Source organism: Gallinula chloropus (assembly GCF_964237585.1).
Source record: "Gallinula chloropus genome assembly, chromosome: 1".
In the NCBI taxonomy this organism is placed as follows: Eukaryota; Metazoa; Chordata; class Aves; order Gruiformes; family Rallidae; genus Gallinula; species Gallinula chloropus.
Window position 1 is genome coordinate 197,328,600 of NC_140085.1, and position 23,398 is coordinate 197,351,997.

Consider the following 23,398-nt stretch of genomic DNA (forward strand, 5'->3'; position numbering starts at 1 on the left):
TTGGTAGTTTGTTCAACATACATTACTGCTTTTTGAGATCTTCATAGAAAAAAAAAAGAAAGCTTGACAGGTTGGTCCCAGATTTGAGTCTGTTAGAAAATGTACATTCAATGTTTGGTCTTCTATTCTTGATAAAAGATCAAGGTTCACTTCTGGGTAAGGAATCAGAGTAAACAAACAAACCATTGTACAGTTGTTTACAATCTAGTTTCCCCCCCACCCCGTATATTGTACACACGGTTCATTGTAATACTAAAGCAAAGCACTTGGTATGTAACTGATTTAACAGACTCCTTATAAGCCCTCAAAAATAGATTCAGTGTTTCTGAAAAGCCCATGTTTTTTTTAAGGCCACGATAATCTGCCAAGAGTCATTTTGTCTTTAAAACAGCATAATTAATCTGATGTTTCCACTTCTCAAGTAATTCTTCTTCTTCCTCTCCTTTTTTCACAAGATGACCCAACGCCTCTCACTCTATCTGCGTAAACACTGGAGATCTTGAAGGCTTGGCTGTCCCCTCGTACTTGTTTGTAGTCGTTGAGATCCAACATTGTCTTGAACTACATTCACAGCGAAGAAGAACTTTGAGTATAATCTCTGATGAGGAGCGTGTCATACTTCGGGGAGGATGGGATACAGAGGGCTGATTCGGAAACTGGAGAGCTGGGAGATGCACTTCCAGAATCGATGGAGTCTCTAAAAGGAGAAGGAGGAGTTAAAGCTACCAACTCCTCAAGGTCTTGCTTGGTTGATGGGGTCTCTGAAGTGCCTTCTTTGACGCTGCCATTTGAAGGTTTCCTAGCTGACTGCGAAGCACCATTGACTTCAATGGCAGGAAGTGGTTGGATCTCTGCAAACGTGGTCATTGTCGTAGGGAGCTGGATTTCCCGTGGAATCAGGTAAGAAGAGCAGAGAGGAGTGGCCACCATTGTCCCTGGAGTGGCTGTTGAAAGCATCATATTGTTCAGCTCGCTGATATTGGCTGTAAAGCGAGTAACCACGCTACTGATCTGCTCCATGAGGGAGCCTTGAGAGGAGCTACTTCGCTGAGGAGGCTCTGACTGGAAGGTAGGGGCATCATCTTCTGTTCGGCTAACAGAGGCAGTTCTGTGGCTCAAGGTGCTGATAGGCGAGGGAGTCTGTGGTCGGTACTGAGCTGGGTATTGCTCTTCTGCTTCTGAAACATCGTAAAGCGTTTTGGCACTGGCCTCAGGAAATGTAGCACTGCTACTATGTCGGCTACTATCTGTGCTTTTAGAAAAAGGCTTGATCACTGCAGTTTGATTGGGGTTCTCTTTTTTGTTGATGTGGATTGACAACCGCTGCCAAAGGTGTGCTCCTCTGCTGCTTTTCTCGTTCTGGGCCCAGGAAACTGATTTCCCATTAGAGCTGTAAACAGAAATGAGATAAGATGGTAACTTGCATCCAAGTTAAAAATGTTATCACTGCACCTATATGATGGGTACATGGTATCCGAGTGATTATATTAATCATAAAGCTGACTGTTATTTCGTCTATATCTATGCTATTTATATCTACACCTATTTCAATCTGTTGTGATATATCTGTATCTATCACTGGTGCCTATATGTTTTCGGAAAACAAGCCGAGTTTGCCAGCTCATTTCACAAGCCATTTGTACCTCTAATTGTGACCTACTCTGTGCTAGTTCATAGCCACTGCTGCCCCCTCTGCTGCTGCCCTAGGGACGTAGGCAGTGTCCAGTTTGGGGAGATTGATGTTTTCCTTTCTGTTGGATTGGTGTCAGGAAAGGGACTGAGGGGTGCATGGAAGAGTGAAGAAGAGGTAAATGATTGAAGGGAACAGATGAGGGACCTGGACTGGATGGATTGTAGTAGGTAGATATGAAACCTGGCTTGGAAACGTTCAGTGGTCAGGAGCTTGGTGTAGGGTGATGGCCATGGATTCCTGGTACAGGACAGGAAGTTTAGCCTGGGAGATGGAGAAGTGTAGTTCATTGTGGCTGGGAAAAACATCTATTTATATCCCAGTACTTGGAAGTACTGAAGCAATACTTCAGAAGGGGCTATTCTGACTGTGGGTGGAGAGATCCTTCCAATGGATGACATGTTCTTCATCAAGCTGCTTGGTAAATTTGCCAGCACTAGCTTAAAGAACTTGATTTTTTTAATTGCGGGTCAGGTCAGAGAATAAAACTGTATTACTTTTAGGAAAGAAATAATGGACAAGCTGTATGTGCAGCTCCTCACAGTGACCTGAATTTGGTGACATCAATAAACATTTTGCTCCACTCTCCTGCAGAATGAGTCCTCTTGGGGTAATTCCTTTTCAGATCCCATTATACCATGATCCTTATCAAAGATGCTTATTTTTCTCTTATTTCTACCTAAGAAAAGCCAGCTGCAGCACTTGTAAACACATAGTATGAAACCACTTCTTTCCTGCTACATCTTCCTTTGGCAGATAAGCTGTGTTTTATCCGTACATTAACCTATAGTTCTTGGGATCAAGAAAGACAATTAGAAATATTTCTTAGCTGAACCAGACAATGACTCTGAAATGACGTCAACAGGAAAAGCATAGTCTCCACATACAAATAAATGTGATTTATATATAAAACGCAACAGAACTTTAAACAATTCACTTTTGTTTTCAAAGCATTTGCTAAAGCCATTTAGGATTTTTGGAAAGACAACCACATTGGAGACCCTGGCAGAGTATTGCAAATTTGTTGTTTGTTTGTTTGCTTTTAAACCCTGAATTAAATATGCTCACACATGTTAGCCTGCAGTATAACAGTTTGCAAGACACACAGTTTACTAAACAGAGATGACTTTATACAAGCCTTCATGTGGAGGCTTGCCATGCACAATCAGTTTAATAGCTCTTCCAATCTTCTAAAAAAAGTTGTACACAGAGTGTAAACAAAACCTTCTTGTGGGTTCACATCCACAATTATGTTACATGGATTTATGATGGATCATATAACACAACATATGCCAACAACTTTCCCTTTCTAAAGCAGCATGACAGAATCCCATAGACAAATACAACGTAAACCGGTGGGTATTTTAAGAGAGGCTTGACTGGGACATGATCTATATAAGTATTTAAGGGCTCACTGCAGTGACCACCAGGATAGTATCTGGATCTTGGAAGTTAACTGTTATGCACCTGCCTCCAAAATGCCAGGCAGAATAGCTGGTGACTTACAACTTGCTATTGAGACAGTCCCTGCCTTTTGCTGTACCTCAATCAGACCAAGTATGAAGAGCAAAAACTAACCCTTAGCACTGGTCATCTTGACTCTTTGCATCTCTGTGGATGTGATTCTGAGCTGCACGGGAGTTGGCACTAGTGTCTGTAACATCCTCAGAAGAAAACTATTGCCTCTGAGGATTTTGTGCTCCTCTCACTGGAACGTGTACTCAGTGGTGTTGAGACCTGTGGGTCTTTGGCCATGATGAGTCCTGAGTTCAGTGGGAGCTCAATGCCAGCAACAGGAACAGGATTTGACTCCTTTGGCAGATGGGATCTTGCCTCTAGTTCTGGTATGATGACTATGAAACCTCCCATCTCCTGCTTAGTTTGAGTTGGACCAGGAGGCTGTGTGACCCAGCACTTGTATCTTTGATCTGGCAGAAAAAAGGTCCTAGTTCCTGCCCAGAATGTCCTTCCTGGCGAAGTCTTTTAACTTCTGCTGAGTTCAGAGCTCAGAGGGATCTGTGACAGATCTGCCGACCACAGAGGTGAAATAAATGCCATAAAAATAAAAGATTAGGAACACTTGCCCAAAGAAAGAGGTATTGTCTAGCACCCCTCCTGAACTCAAGCACAGATGTTCGAACCCTATGGCTTTAAGTGCATACATGAGCACTAAATGCGTGTAGACCTTTTCAGCTCATTGAAGGTCAGATTGTAAGAGGTTGCAAAGGGAACACCTCACTACTTCCCTGGTCCCCATTCAGAAGACAATTATTAAGGAGGCTGAGGAGCCTGGGAACCAGAAAAGGAAGAACTCTGGGGATGTGTCCCACCCTGGGGAATTTTCACCTGACAAATCTTCAGTGGAGCAGCTGTCACTGGCCTCTCTGAATCCCAGTTTGGTTTTGGGTCAGTCTTGGCTGATGTACTCATTTACTGCCTTTGCACTGTGCCCATGAGTAATTAAGCTGTATGCATAGCTTTCATGGAGATCCCAGGGCTCTAAATGAGACTCAGTGTCTGTTTGATGTAAATTTTCTGCAAAAGCCTGAAAGACTCGATCATTATTCATTGCAAACTACTCCTTGATACAAAAAAACTGATTAGGAAGCAAGCTGCCATTTATCTGTAAGGAATGAACCTTATAGTTGAAATCCTGGTAGTTTGCCCAACAGTAATTGGAACTGTTATCCAAGAAATGTATCATTCACTTTATCACTCTGTACTACAAAGTCCACACTGGACTGAGGCGTGCAATCATTTATCACCTCTGTGAAAGGAGCACCACATGTCATCATCTACAGGTATGAAGGTGGGTTACGGGTAAATTCCAGTGATAGCACCTTGTGATACTCCTCTGGCTGCATGTTCCTACTGTTCCTGAAAGTTAACTGGAAAGCACTGCAATGCACACAGTTTGAAAACAGGGAAATAAAGATAAAATGGAGATATAGACTATGATGTCTACTAATGGAATTGTTTACATTTATTATGCCCAGCTGTGCCATGACCCTTCGATGATGGGAAACTTTAGGTCAGTGAAATATTAGAGTTTTCTTGCAAACAGATTTTGGCTTCCTCATGTAATAATGGCAGAATTATGCTTTTGAGCTCCCAAAAGGAATTCCACTGCTAATTCTTCCTGAATACATGTTTTTCTATCCTCCTCTGCTTTTCTGCTGGCCCACTGCACTGAGAGGAGCAGAGCAGAGTCAGTATAGGTCATATCTGGAGAAGAGCAAACTCCAATCAATGTGACATAATTTCCAAACCAAAATGTTAGCAAAATATATATTTGGGGAGGAGAATAATAATAAAAAAAGAAACCTTTTGCATCACACAGCTTTTCTTTTCGTTCACTGTATGTTTAATTACGTATGAAAGGCATTTCCTCAGAACCTGTCATACCAATTGTTCTTCGGTTTCTTTGTTAAAAACTGCTTTGATTTTTTTGGCTAGTTTTTTTCCCAGCCTGCTACATACCATGATATAATATGTGCAGGAAATGAAAGTGGCATAGAGCTTGTGAAATCTCTCATATTTCAAATATTTCCTCTACAGATGTTCACTTGCTGACAGAATAGTAATTAGTATTGTTTCTCGTTTTCTTCCCTTAATCTTTTTTTAGAGTCACTTAATTTTTGTCTTTTGGGCTTTGGTCTGTATTCATAAGTGATATTAACTGCTTTGATCTACTTAGATTTTAAGAACACATTTTTTTCCTTTCTTTCTGGTTGAGGTAGCAGAAGTTCTGTTTCAGCATTTCTTGCTCTGTGGTATGATTATCTATGAAATGGTGCATAGCTCTGTTACCAGGGTTTCTTTAGCTAGATGCTATTAAAGCAAATGTGTTACGTGAGGTCATTCAGAATACAGATGAAATGAAAAACGGGAACAGGATTTGACAGTCACAGAAGCTGAAAATACTCATATTTTAGCAAGGCTGCTATTGACATTAATTACCTGAAGCTGCTAAAATTAATTCTGATGATGAGTGCATAGGGACTAGTATTCGGACAGTTACTGAAAGCATATCTAATTTGAAAATAAGTACTTGTTCTTTTGTTAATAAATTTGAATGAAATAGGAAAACCAGCTTAAAATAATGAAATTTATTATTTCCTAAAAAAGCTCAGAATGCATAGCTACACAGTATTTTTTATTCACCAGTGGAACCTGGAATACTAGAGATTAATACAAAAATATAGGGGAATTTTTGTTCTCTATCACATGCCAGTATCAGTATCTGATTCCAGATTTGAAATGACACAACTGAAAACAGATACTGAACAATAACATGATGGAGACCTGTATGATCTGTTTGCAACCCATCCTCACATGAATATAATAACGAATCATTTCAAATTCTTTAATTTATAAGTCCATGCTTGAAAGTTATGGTCTAAATTTTCTTGAGCAGCAAAGTTATACTTAGATGTTTCAGTGGTGGAAATAAAGGACTTAAAGGAACATCTTTTTTTTAAAGAAGCTGACATGATTAATTTATTGCTCCAACACTGTGGAGACTAAGGTTATTTTTTAAGGGCAGTCTTCTTCTTTATTTAAGGGAGAAGTCTTTCTGTCTTATCCACAGAAGCAGCTAGAAATGGTAAGCAGGGTAAACTTCTGTTCTTAACTTAGTCCATACAACTTTCTGCCAAGGAGAACTCTTGATATTCCAAATAAATAATAAGAAGCTGTTGCCCTTTTAGAGTCCTCTGCTGAAACCTTATTAAAGACTCAGTGATATAATTACTCTGCTGAAAAGGATTTGTGTGCTAGCTGTAGATTTAATTAAAAACTGACTCTTCATAAGGGGTGATCAGTGTGTGGGCCTGTGATGCAAGCAGGCACGGGCATATGTGTATTTTGTTTCTCTAGTCTTGCCAATTAAACTAATCTCAGATCAGCATATGTTTTGTTTGCAGTCACTCAAGTTCTTCATCCTTGGTCATAATTTTTTCTACAAGTATAGGACAGCCTGGATGACTGGCTAAAACTGGACACAGAACCCTAAGGTGTCTAAACTAGGTCAGTTCTATGACTGTAATGGGTTATGTTGTTGCTCTTTTAATTTTAAATAACTTAAGGAAACTTCTACATGCCTATATAATTGTTTCTGTGGTTGAAAGCCAATTCTGCCACACACAAATGGCCTGCTAGTGATATATCACTCAAGTAATTTAGCTTAATTTATTCCCAAATTGCTTGTTCTGTGGAGATAAATAACAATGAGGCACAAAAGAGAAATGATGCCGGGCAAAAATGGTTTTGTCCTGTCCCAAGTTCTAGAAGTAAACAAGATACTTTGCAATTATTTTGCAAGCATTTTTTTTTTTCTGTTAACAAAAACAAGGGCATTTATTTACATTACTCTCCAAATTGAAATCTGTTGAATAGCTGTGAAAATCACAGCTGACATTTACGTGAATGACTTTAGTGTACAAGGATGGAAGAAACTGCAAAGTGAGAGCGAGCTGATGGACAGAAACTTTGCTAATGACCTCCCAGCGCAGACACCAGTGATGCTGATTCTGGCAGCTGTTTCAGCAGCATGCCTGGTTAGGATGGGAAATTAGGTGTCTGGTATCTGAATGAAACGGATGCCTATTATCATGACCCAAAATGCAAGAATTATTTTGATACCAGATGTAACTTCTGCCCTCTATATGAGGACTTCTGTAACCTCATTGCAATTGTTAATTAAGGCAGCTAGTGCTGTGTTTCTCTTCTCATCCGAAAAATGTTATTTCAAGCATCTCTGAGGACATCTCTGATACACTGGAACATCCTATTCACAGGATGGAGAAAGGAAAATGCACAAAGTTATAAGATGCTTTCAACATTGCTTAGTCAACATGGTTGGGGTTTTTTATTATTATTTTTTTTATTTCTTTGATAGTTTGCTAAGGGTATGAAATGGAATCTGGGAAAAATAGGAACCATCAGCTTACCTGACCCTGAAATTAGGAAAACAAGCAGTGCACAAGAGAAAAAAAAAAAAAAAAGAAGAAAAAAAAAAAAAGGAAACAAATATTTAACTCTCCTGGTTGTATCAGCAGAGCCAAAGGTTGATGTGAGTTCTATCCTCTGCAAAGAGCATACAATTGAGGGAATTTCAGGTACTTGGTATGCCTGATAAATAATTACAGAGGTATTCATGCACTTAGGACTTATCAACAGAAAAAGCACTCTTGTGAATTATTAAGCAGTTTCTTATTTGATACATTTAATCAAATCACAAATGCAAATATGATGCAAGAAATTTAAAAAAAAATAGTTGTGATGCCTACTTTGCGAAAGCTTCATAAAATATCCCATTCCATAGGTGATTTTATCGAGTATATGTGAATGATGCTCACAGGTGATGCAGGATGTAGTAACTTGTCTTAATCAGAAATTGCCTTACAAAGCATCGTGTAGTGCACCCATTACTGCTATTTTTATGTCACTTTTTATCTTGAAAAATCCCAAGCCATTTCTAAGATTAATATACAGAGATAGCTAGGCCCTGGTGTGAAAAATATCTACGCTAGGTTTGGAACACAGAAATAATATTACACGAGGGATTTGAGAACATGAGCTGAATAATACTGTCCAGTATGAAATTACACAGCATTTTTTAGACTGAAAGGATATAAGTGGGATTCTGTCAGTATCATGGACCTCCTTATCCCCTGAGATGATGAGACTTTTTCATGATTCACAGATGGTCAGATCCCTGCTTCTGTCTTTTTTCCATCTGTGTTTCATCCCAGTGACTTCTAGCACTGGTCTGATACTTACTGAGACAGGAGAATGGCACCTACTTTCCTTTCTGCAACATCTACATTCTCTCTGGGAGATTCCCAGGCTATTCAGTGGCAATTCTACTTAGCTCATGAAATTCGACAAGGACCACTAGCCAGGACACTGTGGCTGGAGACAACAAAACACAGCCATCAAATGTGATTGCACTCTCTGTTAACAGCAGGTTTTCTTAACTGTTTGAGTAGGTCTTGCAGCTGACAGTCTTGCTGTGGAACTATTAGACTGACACAGTTTCCAGTCTTTTTGACTGTTAGGGCATCCTCTTTAACAGGCACCTTTTTCTCCTCTCTACTTGACTCAGATCGATTACAGTCTGGATTGCAAACAGATTCTTCACTGTGAAGATATAAAATATAAAAAAGAAGTTTTTTCAAGTGTATATATATATGGCCAGGCAAAACAGCTGAATACTGTACAACAAAATACAGTTGTTTGACATTTAAATGTACTTTCCTTCTCTTCAGAATTCTCTTATATAGTGACTCCAGATAGCTTTTAAATGAAGAATAAATGTCATTGAAGGAGATGCAATGTAGGAAAAAAAATAAATCCACACAACACGCGGACAAGAAACAGAATCCCAGCTGACAAAAACTAACAGGCGTGTATACGATTTGTACAGCACTCCACAATGAATGCTCCTGATGTTACTTAAACAGCAGGAGCCCCCCAGGTTTGTGCTACGTGGTGTTATAGTTGATAGCCTTATGTACGTGAGTGGATATTGCTGTACTCAGGGGGAACATAATGCTGTGCAAGTGTTTCACTGAGCACCCTCCTGCAGAGATAAAATTCACCTGTGTTGTGACACTTGCGGAAAGTAAAGGTATAATTGGGTCATAATGTGCTCTAAGGTTACACTCATAAATACCTTGCAGGGGTCAATAAGGAATGAGTGGATCTTTTGATAAATGGTAAACAAAATGCTTCTAACTTGTAGTAGAAAGTAAGACGGTGATACAATGCTTATTAAGAGTATTGCTTCATGAAAGATTTATAGCCATCTGTGGCACATGTGGCTTATTCATTTATTAATGGAGATGTCTGGAGAAATGGATTTTCTGTCCTGTGGGAGAGTTCAACTTTTGGAAATCTGGCTGGACTTTGAAAGAGATGAATAGCTGAAATCTCCGAGTATTTCACAGAATTAAATAGTTTGAAATATTTCCATGCAAAACCATCAAAATGGCCAATTTGTAACAGTTCATCCCGGTAACAGTAAAAAATTTAGTATTTGATATTCATTAAGTTTGGCAATATATCGGTGTATAATGTTATGCAGTATATAATGAGCAAAACAAAACTGAAAATAAATATATAAATTAAACTAAATGGAGAAAGTTATGAAAAATATGATCTGAGCTCTAAAATGAGTTTGAAAACTTTCCTTAAAGTTACTGTAAAACTTAGTATTTCCCCCAAGATACTTTGAGAAGAACTGACATTTTCATATTGAAAATGTTTTCATCAACCAGTTTTTCTCTGCCCTTATTAAAAGCTTTTTGATTAGTCCTAATATAACCTCTAATATGTAGTGGGACCACCACTCCAGAGGCATTCTGGAGATGTTGAGTCCACGTTTCAATGAATGCTGTCTCTCTTCATCTGATCTACTGGCTTTAAGAGTCAGTTGTAAGGTTTCTCCTCCCCAAAGCACCATATTACAACAACATCACACAGGACACGTGGTTTGGATCACTCAAATGGACACGGTGCAGGGTTTTTTTGGTGGTCAGATGGAACATAGAAATCAGCAGTGGCCACATGTTGTCTTTTTTTCTTTTCTTTTTCTTTTCTAAACATGCTATATGGGATGCACAGGAATTACAGACAGAGGATCTGGCCTGGCTTTGTCCCAGGGCTGCTCCTCTTGTTCACAGACATATCACACTGCCCTAAGGCCACTTGCTGTGTGCTTACCTGGTCATTGTAGCTCTCCCACCATTCCCCATACTCCCTTTTGGGGTGAAACACTCTATTTCCGACTTGTGCGGGGCCAGTCTCCTGCCTTTGTACCTAATAAATCACGACAACAACAGGAGCAAACAGAAAGAAGTGATTGTGTGCCCAGCTTTCTGTGACAGCTGCTGTGCCAAGGGCCATGCACATGAATGCTACTGTGGCAGTGCTGGGGTACAGTGCAAAGCAGCCGTGGGAGTAGTGGAATAACTGCATAAAACCCCAGACCTGCCTTAAAGCAAATGGTGCTATGCAGGAGAGGTGCTCACCATTTCCTTTTTTAATATATATATAGGAGAACCTAAAAAATCATACAGAATAAATAGTATTCTAACCTTTTGAGTTCAATGTTTATTTTGGAGTTAGACCAAAATGTTTGGCTAAACAGTTTAAGGGAAACAACAGCTAAATTAAGGATTAGTGAGAAATCAACTGGTGGCCACATTCTCAATCCTAATTAATCTTTTTTCTGATCCTTCACCTTTGTAACGCTTGACTTGTTCCTCTCCTTGTCAAAGCAAGCACGGGTACAATTGAATGCTTGGATAAAATTTGTGTGGGCTCACAGTTCATGTCATCAATGGGCTTTTCTCTCTTTCTATTAGCAGTAGAAGGACACTAGATGACTTGCTGAGATCTAGATATAAAGTCGAGTGAAAATAATCCCAATCCTAGAGCGCAGCACAGTGCTATGAATGTTTTACATACTGTACTTTGAACCTGGATGAAAAATTCACTTAGATAAAGAGTTTAATGCACAGAGATCTAATTAATCCCTGGATAGGATACCAGGGTAGGACCTTGACACTCTGATCACCTAAGCAGGATGTGAACATTGAAGAGGTCTCATGCCAGCTCTCTTCCCAATGGTGAAGAGAGTCCTACACCCTAATTGTACAAATTCTTGTGCTAGGTCTTGAAATATCTATTAAAATGCTTTAATAAATTGGGGAAAATGCCTACGGATGTTTTCTAAAGAGGTTTTTTTTGGTGATATTCCATTTCCATGTGCTATGAGCAGCATTATGTGGGTATTTAACACATTTGTGCAAGGCAGCCTGTACCTTATAACACTGCTAACATTACAGAATAAATGACTTATTTATTGCTTGTCCATTAACCTGACCTAGATAGCAAAATTTACTTTGAAGAGAACAACCCTGTAGCTCAGAAATAAACTAGGTACATGCAAAGTCTGGATAAACTTTGGATGCAGTTTTAGTAGATCCTCAGAGGTGCTGTGCATTGCCCTGAAGAACTGAGGAAGAAGCATCGTGAATCTGAGAGTGAACTGGAGGCAGTAAAATGACATGTGCTCAGTGCAGAGGAGTCCTTTTGTTTACAAATTACAACCTTACTGAAGGGAGGAACAACAGGAACTTTGCAGACTGGCTACCAAGGGGTTTAAGTCAATCCAGAGTGTGGTTTATGCAGTGCTCCAAGATAGGCATGAAGCTCACGCAGGACACATAAATATTAAATGCAAGTTCATTCCTAGAGCAGAGGAAAAATTGGAGGGGCTTAGCAAGTAGATAAATTCATTGAAAAATACAAAGGAAGTCAAACTGGATCATACAAATTCAGATAGAGTAGCCAGAGAGAAAGAGCAAAGAGGAGAGAATATGTAGAAACTTCACAAGAAAGAAAAGGAAAATAAGTTGGGGTAAAGGTGTTAGACATCAAATAAAGTAGAATTTAGGAAGAGTAGGAAGTAAATATTGTTACATTTAGACTGGATGACCAAAGGAGTACTCTGTGCCCAGTGAGACACGAGGAGAAAAAGTCAAGACTAAGAGAAGGAATGTGGAGACTAAATACTCACAATAAGTTGAATACTACAAGGCAAGGAAACAAGAGGTGTCCATCATAACTTCATCCCAAAAATACCCTGGTTAGGATGCATATGACCCAGATAAAGCAACATCCTAAATTGTCCATTGCCCAGTCATTAACATAAATTTCCTTGCTGTGAAAGTCAGCAGAGAGGCTGCTATGAATCTCCCGTTTTCCCATCCACTCAAGAGCAAATTATACCATCAGAAATAGTATCTCGTAACAGAACGTCTCAAAGCCTCGAACCATAGTAAGTGTTCCACTGCCATTGATTCAGTGTTAAATATTGGTGTAAGTATGAAAGCAGTGACCAAACTAATCAACTCCCCTAGTGTGGAAAGTGCATCTAACCAGTGCATGGAAACTGAAATTTCTTTGTGTGGCCATTGTGGAAAGGCACATCAGAGGTTCTGCGTAAAAAGGATTTTCAGCTTTCAGAGCAGATAAAGGACATGATCTTGCTTCCTGGTTGTTAAAACAAAGGATTGCTGTGAAGGATTTAATCTGAGGAAAGAAAAAATCCTGAAACATTTCCTTGCAGTTGTCACAACAAGTGCTAATGCAAAAATTAATTTGGTACTTCAGCTGGTGTATGGAGAAGGCAGAAAATGCTGTAATGTGACCAGTATTTGCAAGAATAGATTTTTTTTCTCAGAGTCAGTTCCAGGGTTATGTGTTGGTTAGAAAAGAGATGACTTTGCTTCTGTGCAGAAAGGCAGATCCTAAATTGTGTTGAAAAAATTTGGGCCATTTTCAGTGGGGTTTTTTTGGGTCTTTGTGTCTGGCTTTGTGGGCTATATCATTGTGGGTGAGTTGTCTTAAGAAAAAATGCTTGATGATATATGTTAATATGTTTTATAAGTGTTGAGCAGGAAATTTGCGAAGTAATTCCTAGTAATTCAGTCACTGCAGTAGTTATCCATTTGCCAAATAATGTTACATCACTATCTTACACAGCAGTGCTCTGCGCTTTCCAGAGGGGAACAAAAGAGAGAAAGAAACTTCTGGGCTGAGAGAAACCATGCCTGCCCTGCCTGGGCTTTTATCAAACTTGTACATATGATACCAGGCAGGAAGCACCAGACTGACTGCTCAGGTTTGAAGAACTGTTAGACCTTTTCCTTGCTTGCTTTGTCTTTCAACAAAGAGTAGACCAAAATTAATGGATGAGGAATAATGGGAAATAAAGGGGGAATATGGGAACCATCATCCTGAATGAGAACAATAGTAATCCCCAACAGTTCTGTAGAAAACAGTTTTTGATATCTTAAAGTGCAGATTCATTTCATTATTTATTTATTTGTTTGTTTGTTTGTTTATTCCCAGTGAAGGTGTGGGCCCCTGTGCTGACCCACAAGGTCAAGAGCTGATGGTCTTTAGATATGGACTTTATTAGAATATGCCTACACTTTAGAACCAGGTTCTGGTATCCTGGTGGTAGTCCTGACTTTATGTTAGAGTGAGATCCAGGTGTGCTCATTGCCCCTCCTGTCCTGGTCTCTCCTGGTTTCCCTGCTACACCAGTCGAAGAAGGCTACCCAAAAGACTTTGCAATGGCAAGAAAGAGTTATTTCATACAGTGTGTCCTCAGGGGGGATAAAAACCAAAAAAAATCCCAGCAATAAGAATCTGGCTTTTACTCTTAGACATAAGTGTGGGTTTGGGTTTTTTTCCTCTCTCTTTTTTCAGCAAAAAGCAAAAAGTTTCACTAATTAGAAGATATCTCAGGATATCTTTGTGGGTTTTTTTTAATGAAATGCAAAGCAAAGGTAATTTCTTGTGTAGGAGATAGAGAGCTGTCATCAATCCATATTTCAAATGAAATCTCATATTGCCATGCAGAAATATCATTAATAATTGAGCACCAAATGGATGCTTGGCACCGTTCAGACCCAGAGGGGGAGAGCAGCACTGATCAACATACTTTTTCTACATCAAGGTGGGAGTAATGTCCTTATGAAACTGTACCTTGTAAGGGTGGAAAAAGTGATGTTTCCACAGGAACACTAAAGAGGAGAGAGGTTGCACAGCCAAATCATGTTGTAGGTTAATAGCTAATTGTGTGCTGGGGACTTAAGTTCAGTATTGCAGTGACTTATTCCTAAAGTCCTTATTAATTAATGGGGTAACATTCTTTGGTCTGAGATACTTAAAATGGTATTTAGTGTCTAAAACTCTTTCTGAATCAAGCTTTTCTCCACAAGTTAACAATGTTAATAATAAAATTAAAGTACGTAATTTGAACCACAAACCTCTCTTTGGCTATTTTGGCATAAACCTGAAGCAAGACATTTTTACAGCCCTGAAGGCTGAAATTAATGGAGAAGAGAGGGGATTCAGAAAGCTTTACAGATACTGATGAAATATTGTCTCTTTGCTACCATTAGTTTTATGCAGCCTTTTCTATATGCTTATGCCTGGAAGTTGAATAGGTTGCTGACTGTTACAAAGCCACCCACCTTTTCAGGCCCAGTTATATATTTTAATTGTCAGATCTTGCATGCAAGTAGTATTTTTCACCTGCAATATTACTTGGTCATGATATTAAGAAATGATGTAGAACCTGCATTGCAAGGCAGTAAAGTTAGGGCTGACCTTTAGACTAGATAAAAAAATGTGTGTATGAAGATTTCTTCATAAATGATAGAGAATGGACTATGAAGAATAATTACTTTCATTACTGTAGAGACTTCTTTGAGCTACAGACATATTCTTTAAAATCAGTTCTACAAGGTTGGTCATACTATCTTGATATTGCATCACATTGCACTGAATACTTTGAAGGGGTCTCAGCTTATTGTGTGACATTTTCCCAGGCATATAATGTCTAAAATAAATTATATAATATTAAGCATGGCACAATTTGTTCCATTTTTTAAAAACATCAGCATAGAAATAAATATTGTCTGCTTAATAGCACAATTTCAGCAAGTAAAATTACTTTAAAGCCAAAGTCACCATTTATTTTTTCAAGTGCAGAATAATCTTTTTTTACAGCTTACTCTAATTAAGCAATCATATGTAATTGCAGCTGGTGAATTAAAATGACATTTTTGATGGAATCATATACAAAGCATTACACTGGCTCAAGGGAAAATTAGACAAATAGCAAAATATCACTAGTATGTTTATTTACCTTCTTCCAGAAATGGTATTTTTGAAATGTTGGACAAACCATTGTATAGGATTTTTGTACATCAGGGTCTTATTTACACAAGATTCCGCATCCTACCCATTCTATTCACTGTGCTGAATTTCTGTCCTGTCTTCTTCAGCTATATACAGATACAGATGCCATGGGAAGATCTCCTTATCTCCTTCATTATTTCCTTCATTATGTTGAAAGGGAAGCTACACCTCATTTGTTCTGAACTATTTTAAATGTTAGAAATTTCTCTAGGTTTGTGAAATGGATGGATGGTGGCCTACTCTTCAGTTCTTTACTTTGTCTTTGAGTTTAACGTGACATTTTTCAATTTTGCTAACTTAGAAGAAAGAACCTTTTTATTTTCCAATGCTTTTTGTTACTTAGATCTGCCATGCTACCCTGTATATTTAATATATTAACTATATTTTATTTTATAATGTTTTGCTCTTTAGTGCTTGTTTATTTAATTTTTGACCTTTCTTTTTCTGCTATGTTATTGGATAGTGGATTTTAATTTTTTTTTTGGCAATGTATAATTCTGTAATAAGTCTTCAAACACATAAAAATTGCAATATATATGTTATAATCCAAGCTACAGTGTTTATATATTTTAACAGACTTCTGGCTTGAATTTTGGTCACAGTTCTTAAAATACATGTAACCAAGAGTGTTTTTAGACAGCTGAAATTCCAGTTCTACCAGTCCACACCAATTTCCACTATTCAAGTGCAAATACGATTCTTTATAATTCATACACTCATTTCAATAGTGGCAGACTGGCTCATGTCTTGTTTGGACCTTGGAAGGAGAGTGAATGTTCTAGTCTTCTGTTTGTCAAATTAATTATAATGCCAGTTCGTACCAAAGTTTGCTCTGGAAATAACCAGAAGTTCCTTCGGTAGAAAAACCTGTCCTCAGATCTGATGGCAATTTGCAGCTGGATCTACATCAAGCATGTTAATGGACAGGAATCCAGCTGCATGGCTTGTCTGGGTGCTCTTTAGCATGACTGATAAGGACAATATTGGTATAGTATATGGTGATATTTATTTGTCATGAGAATTTTGGGAGATATGTTTGAAGAAAAAGACCAAAAAAACCCCAAAAGGATAAAAGGGTAGGCACTGCTGTTATAAAAAAAAGCTCCTCAGCTCTTTCTTCCCCTAAAAGTAAAATACCAAACTGCCAGGTACCATCTTCACTGTTCCTTCCTTTTCCTTTTTGTAGTTCACACCATATTTGTGCAAGAGTAGGCAGGGAACTGTTCACAATGTGATTTAATTTGTGCATTTCAGATATAATATTTGTTTCAAAATTATGGGGATTCTATATTAATAATATAAATATTTACAAAATTTATGCTTGAATAGTTGTGCTCAGGTAATGCAGCCAAACAATTTATATCAATCAATCAATCAGTTTTTAATTAAATTTATATTGACGGGATAATTCAAAACAACAACAGTAGTACTGCACATAAATAAAAAATCATTGTAATCAGGGCATTCAGGAAGATAAATTCATTATACAGATGTAATGTTTTAGCAGCAATTTATCAAAATTTTTCAGACCTGATACCTTTTACTGAGTTCCATAAAATATTCTTCAGTTATTTCACAATATTTGAAGTTTAATTAATCACAGTATCAAGCTTGTCCAAAAGACACCAGGACTAATTTACTTAGGGAAAAATGGAGTGAAACCATTCTGTAATCTCACAATCTAAATTTTTGTATCATATTAGATTAAAATAGCTCTGAATGATGCATTTGGGAACTCTTTCATTAATAAATGAAGACTAATCAATCAAAAGGATACTGACTTCCTTTAAAGAGTCAACATTTTTTTACCTGGATACACCAAAATTATTTTCTAGCAAGGCTATGAAGCAAACAAATGTCTTGTTGCATCATTATGGCTCGAGTACGTTTTTGAAATAAGATCAACAACTATTGAGCCAAGGTTTTACCTCATGTAAATTATTACCTCGTCTGATGATAAATCCTCATCACATAAAGCTTCTCTCGCTACTTTTTTGACATTGCCTCATAATACAAAGCCACCTAAGCAATTTGTAGTCAGCATCTGTAGAAATTAACTTTTTTTTTTGCATTCATGGTAATTTCTCAGTGGCATCTTTTGCTCTCCAGTATTCTCTTGTCCTGATCTATACAGCCCTTTCACTTTCCAACTTCCCACTGAGATTTTGAAATGAGATGAGCAATGGCTAAAAAACTGCGACAGTTCAAGGATGGTACAAGTAATTTCTAAAATGTAACTTCTTAAGAATTAGTTGTCCTGATTCACATTCTTCAATTTTAATTCTCCATATTCATGAGTCAATTTAAATAACTAAAAGTCACTCACAAATGATCTATTCTATAAAACTCCAAGATTTTAAATAATGACCCTTTTTCTGCCACTAAATACAATCAGAATCGGAAAGATCTTTTAGTGTATATCTAATAATCAAAGCCTGGTGGATGGAGCACTTGTGAAGTACAAATACCCAGGCTGGAATCTCTCCTCTGCCCTTGTCTGACATCAACAGTCTTTTCTGTTTTCACCAGGCTAGAAAGTAAATTTCTGCCTTTTCCCATGATTGTTTGTTATATGCAAGACAGAATGGCTCCACCAGGCTTCAGCAGGAAAGCAATCCACCCTGGCTACTGATATAACTCCATATGAGAGGTGATATACCAGTCTAGAGCTCAGCGTTGTGAGGTTACAAGTTCTTCAGTATTTGGTTTCATCTTTCAGAGTAAACCAGTGAAACTATGTGCAGAAAATTCAGAACCAACAATTTTTAAGTCTGCCACTGTTATTCTGTGGATTGGGAAATTTGTGTTTTCTGTTGTTTTGTTGGGCAATGGACCTGAATGAGTGTTAGTGTACTGTATGACCATTCAGATCACTAGGAGTAGCTCAGCCCTTTGGTTGTGAAAATATTGGGTATAAGACTATAGACCATGCCCTGGCATAGTCTGCTAAGTAAAAAGTTTTTACAAATTAGTTTGGAAGAGAAGCGTAGTGTTCTTTTATCATCATTCAAAATGTGTCAAAGAAATTGTTCAAGCTGCATATAAATGAAGACAAAATTGGCACTTGTATGATAAGAAATGTGTCCCAATAGAATATGCTGTGGCAGAAACTCATGATCAGTATCTTTGTCAATGGGCGTACATGTGAGGAATGCGAACCAGCTTCAGCTTTCCACAAAACTCCCCCAGTTTTTCTTGTACTCCATTTTCTTTACAGGACTGAAAGATCCATGTCATATAACTGCTTTGTTTCATCTCTCAGGCAACTTATCTTCCCAAGGAACAGGGAATTTGAATCTCACATTTACATCTGAAATCCTCATGCTGATAACCCACACATGTATTCTAAAAATATTTGATTATAGCTTGATGTCCATAGCTTCAAATCTAGCCATATATTCAAGGATGGGGCTTTCAGCTGGTCTAGATTTGATATCTGGGCAATGGGAATTGCATGGACTGCATCCTGGAGCCCTTTAGCATGATGTGTCTAACCATTGCAGACATTTATTCTGATGGGGTTCCCATTTGTCAGGAAACTCCATGTCTATCCAGTGCTTTCCTAATTGTGCAACACAGTAGTAGTCAGACCTTGAAGAATTTTTGCAACAGCTAAGATTGCTTCAGTTAGTTCAAGCCTGAAATTTTCAGTCCACTTGTTTTTTCAGTGCTTTAAATTTATTTGAATGTGATTCATAATTAGAAGGGATGTTTTAATTTTTTTTCTGAAAAAAAAAAAGGTTGGGTTTTTTTTGAGAAATTTCAATTCAGGCTTTTGAAGAAAGTAATCTTAAGATTTTGATGCTAAGGTATGATGTGGTGATGTATGATATAATATTTAGATTGCAACATTTTTAATAACTGAATGACAGATTCTAAGCATATTTTTCTTATTTTTGTGAATAATAATTCTCATTTGAATTGTAAAAAAAGTCATAAGATGGGAAAAAGAGAGAGAGGAGGTAAGAGGGAAAACCTTCCTCACAGAAAACGAGCACACACTGTGATGGTAGACACCTGTTTCCAAAACATTTCATTGCAGCACAGTTTGGGACTGTCTGATGTAAACACTAATTAAAACCGCTGGCGGTCCAGGGCTAAATCCAGTCCAGTGGAAAAAAAATCTACTTTGTTTATCATGTTTTTCTTGTAGGAGACAGGGAGTGACGTTATAACAGCACCTGAGCCTGGACATCTGAATGCTTTCTTGGATGTTTGTGCAGGGCAGGCACTCGGTCTCTTGAGCTGCTGTAACTGTACCAGTGTGTTGCTTGAGGGGGAGAAAAAAAAATGCCCCTAAAGTGGCACCTGATTCTTAGGTGCATGTTTGAACGTTTTTGTCTGAGTAAGGAAAACCAAAATTAATAGTGATTTGTACAGTAAAAATTCTGTGGTTTGCCTGAGGATGAGCGTTGGCTCACTGCAGCAAGTGATCCCCACTCCTGAATGAAAGCTTTCAGTCCTATCACTTCTGCAGACACTCACGGACAAGTGCCCAGTTTCAGGGATCACAGTCAAGCAGACTAACTTGAGGATGAGATAATACATTTAAAACAACTGAGTAGTTAATTTTCTTTGACAGACACACTTTATGTTTCATTATTTAGTAACTACTGCATCATGTAGTAAATCCAGATGGAACAAAGCATCACTGCCACACTGGGGCACTGAACTTTAATCTCAGTGAGATTTGTTAGTTGCTTTGGATGACTGTCTAAGATAAGGTGTAGCAATTGATTTCAATCTTTTTTTCCTGTTGTCTAGTATTGTGCTGTTCACATCTGTATGGAATAATTATGGAAAAATTACCACGTTTAATCTTGAATGTATCTTGAATTTGGCTAACATTTTCTGACTTCGCTGGTGATGACTCTTTCCTGTTGAGCGACCATATCTACCTGTCCGAGTAACACATTGAAAGTACTGCTCAGTCCTTTTGCTTAAATGAATAATTACTGTCAGCAATCCATTTAGAAGGTGATAATCTGTCTTGTATTGTTTCAGGAGAGTACCTTTTGCTTGTACTGGACACCTACCAGCTTCTGTCTTTTGAGGAAACCTGAATGACTCCTGCATCATCCTGGGGAGAATGGCCAACTGGCAGTTAAAAAACCAAGTGCCTGCCTAATTCCTTCCTTTTTTTTCTCACTGTCACTGCAAATATAAATAAATGGGGAAGTTATGTCTCTAATCTCCAACCAGGAAGCTTGGAAAACAGAGCATGTGTGTTTTGGGCCATTATGTCCAGCAGACATAAACATCTACAGTGGTTAAATTACTACGTGAAATCCAGGGCTAAGATATTCAAAATGTAAAATAAACTTTGGAACAGGACAAAGTAGTATGACTGAGACCTTTTGAGGTGCAGTCCCACTATAATAGAAATATCATATTCCATTTCTTTTCCAGCAGAAATATAAAGTCTTTATCTTACCTGGGATACAGTGTTACCTGAGAGTGAGGAGGGGATAAATTAGCCCTGTATTTGGATACTTGCAGAAGGTCCCAGTTCCTGGGATGTTAAGGCAAGGTTTGCTCAACCTATTTGTAGCCTCCCTAGTGCCTTTGAAATTACTGACAACTGGAAGCAGGCCCAGATGCCCTCCACACAGTTTATGTGGCTTTGATTACAGCTAAGTAGTGTTCAGCATTCTTCTTTGTGGTGTCACCTCTGATAATGTCTGGTTTGGTAGCCTTACTTTTAAATGAGGGGAGAATATATTTTGGTGTGGACTGCTGAATCACAACAGCCTACATGAAAAGGTTTTCATTTCACTAGGTAATGAATAGTTTTACTCTCTCCCTCTACATATTTCTGTACTTGAAGATTCATTCCAACACGTATCCACAGCTTGCCTGAGTTTTCTTAATTGAAGAACACCCCATGCAAAAAGTCATTTAGGACTTTAACAGATGCATTGCTTTATTTAGGCAAAAGCAGTCTTGTTATCTGTCATTTTGCAGCTGATGTGAAAGCTCTGAATGGAGCACTGGCATTATCTGTTTGACAATGATTTGATGCAATACTACACTGTGCTATAAATTAGTGTCAGGAAGCAAAACGCTAATGATAGGGGCCCCTCTATGCACTGGTGACTTAAATAGCATGTTTCTTTAAAATTCAGCAGTGACTCACTCTCTTTTAAATAAAACCCCTCTGAGCTATTTAAATAATGCCATGTAGCTCTGGTGCATATTTCCTTTGATTCTGAGCACTTCAGTGTTTACTTGAATAACCATCCAAACAAGATTTTGAGCATTATACTGAATAATACCTTGAAACATTGCTTTGTGCAACAATTTTTTTAAAAGAAATACCTGAATATTTAGTAAAATGGTCAGACTCTGTTTGCTCATGCTCTACAGTGAGCAGAATTGAAGCAGAAAGTGGTTTTCTGTTCTTTCTTGGAGATAGTATCATACATAGGTGAAATCCTGAGCGTCATTTTAAATTTATTTGGCAAATGTCTGGACTCTGTTCTGTTTTCTTTCATGCAACCGAATAGGCATTGATTAGAGAAAATTTTCCCTTAATTGATGGAATAAATTTGCTCTTGGATTCCCAAATCCTTCAGGCACACATTGACTGAGCATGGCTAACCTCACCAGCACCATCAGCTTAAAGAGCTGAGGATTCATTCACATACATTTAGGAGTGTCGTCTTTGTAGCAATTTAAAGTGTTGATGAACACTGCAGATGGCATAAAAGTTTTTCTTCAGGTTTCAAATGAAATGCTGTAGTTCTTTATATCAAGGTAAATATGTCAGCTTTGTGCTGCCTTTTTCATTCCTAATTGCACACATTGGCACTCCTAATGGTCTTCAGGAATTAAGACATTTCCAAGACAGTGCCACTGAAAGAGAAGTCACAGTGTATAATGATCTATTATATTCTGCTAATAACTCTCTACTACAGGTGATATTTACATATTGAGGGATATAAAGAAATAGGAACAGAGTCTTCAAAAAGAAGAAAATACACCTTGCCTTTTAGGATATTTAATACCAGGGTACAGTCCTTACTTTTCAAAATAAAACAAAGATTGTAGAGTAATATCTTTCAAAACTGAGCCTTGACAGATGACTAACAAATCCTTCCCAAGTCCTAGATCTTCCCGACATCTATAACTTCATCTTGTTCAGTAAAAATTTGGGAGATAGCTCTGCAGCATCATTGAGGGAAAATAATAATCATCTCAAAGAAGGAGAATTCCCTCCCATTAAGGACATATTATGAAGAATGCCTCTTTTAACTGGCCCAGAAGTTGTTATAGGGCTTCTGACTTTAACACCTCGGGTCAGTCAGGCATACGGATAGAGGCTGTAGAAAAGGACATTTCAGGTAACCATCATATAAGCTGATAAACGATTTATCATTTTGAAATAGCATCCTCCTATGCACCTGGAAATGAACTGGAAGATGGCATTATTAACAGATCATAGGTATAAAATATCTCGTAATAGGCTGGCTATTTCTGTACCAATTCAAAGTCACTGAAAGAGAAGCATTAGTAATAATCTGACAGAAACAAATCATCACTTTGGCATAATCTGTCCTGCAGGTATTACTAATAAAATCCTCCCCTGGGTGTAAATTGTGGTTCATGCAACAATTGAAGAACAAATTGCCCTCACTCCATGCCAACTCCAGTTGTGAACAAGGGCATGTCTGGAAATGTTCCTATCATCAACCCTAAAATCCACATGTCTTTCAGAAAGGAGAGAAATCTAGCTACCTGTCACTTCCAGGCTAGACATATATATAGCTGAGGATTGACAAAACAGTTTCTCTGCACTTTCATATAGCCTGAATTCTTTGTTTATGCTGTCACCTAAATAACCCAAATCATCCCCATAGCACTTATATCAAAAGTGTCAGGGGTCAAAAGATGAAAATGAACCACTGGGCTGGGTGCATT

General features: G+C 38.0%; 1 protein-coding gene across 3 annotated transcripts in view; it reads right to left on the reverse strand.

Moving 5' to 3' along the window:
- Positions 1-567: 567 nt before the first annotated feature.
- The window catches only part of GRM5 (glutamate metabotropic receptor 5), a gene marked incomplete at its 3' end in the record, with an annotated part of 269,980 nt that continues 247,149 nt past the window's right edge, over positions 568-23,398 (reverse strand). The window contains exons 8-10 of one of the 3 annotated variants that reach the window (XM_084276964.1): positions 10,418-10,513; positions 8,672-8,833; positions 568-1,390 (exon numbers count right to left, since the gene is read on the reverse strand). In XM_084276964.1, the coding sequence (XP_084133090.1) occupies positions 568-1,390; positions 8,672-8,833; positions 10,418-10,513 (1,081 nt within the window). The remainder of the gene's footprint in view (positions 1,391-8,671; positions 8,834-10,417; positions 10,514-23,398) is intronic. The other 2 variants (XM_084276965.1, XM_084276966.1) reach the window with 2 other exon arrangements.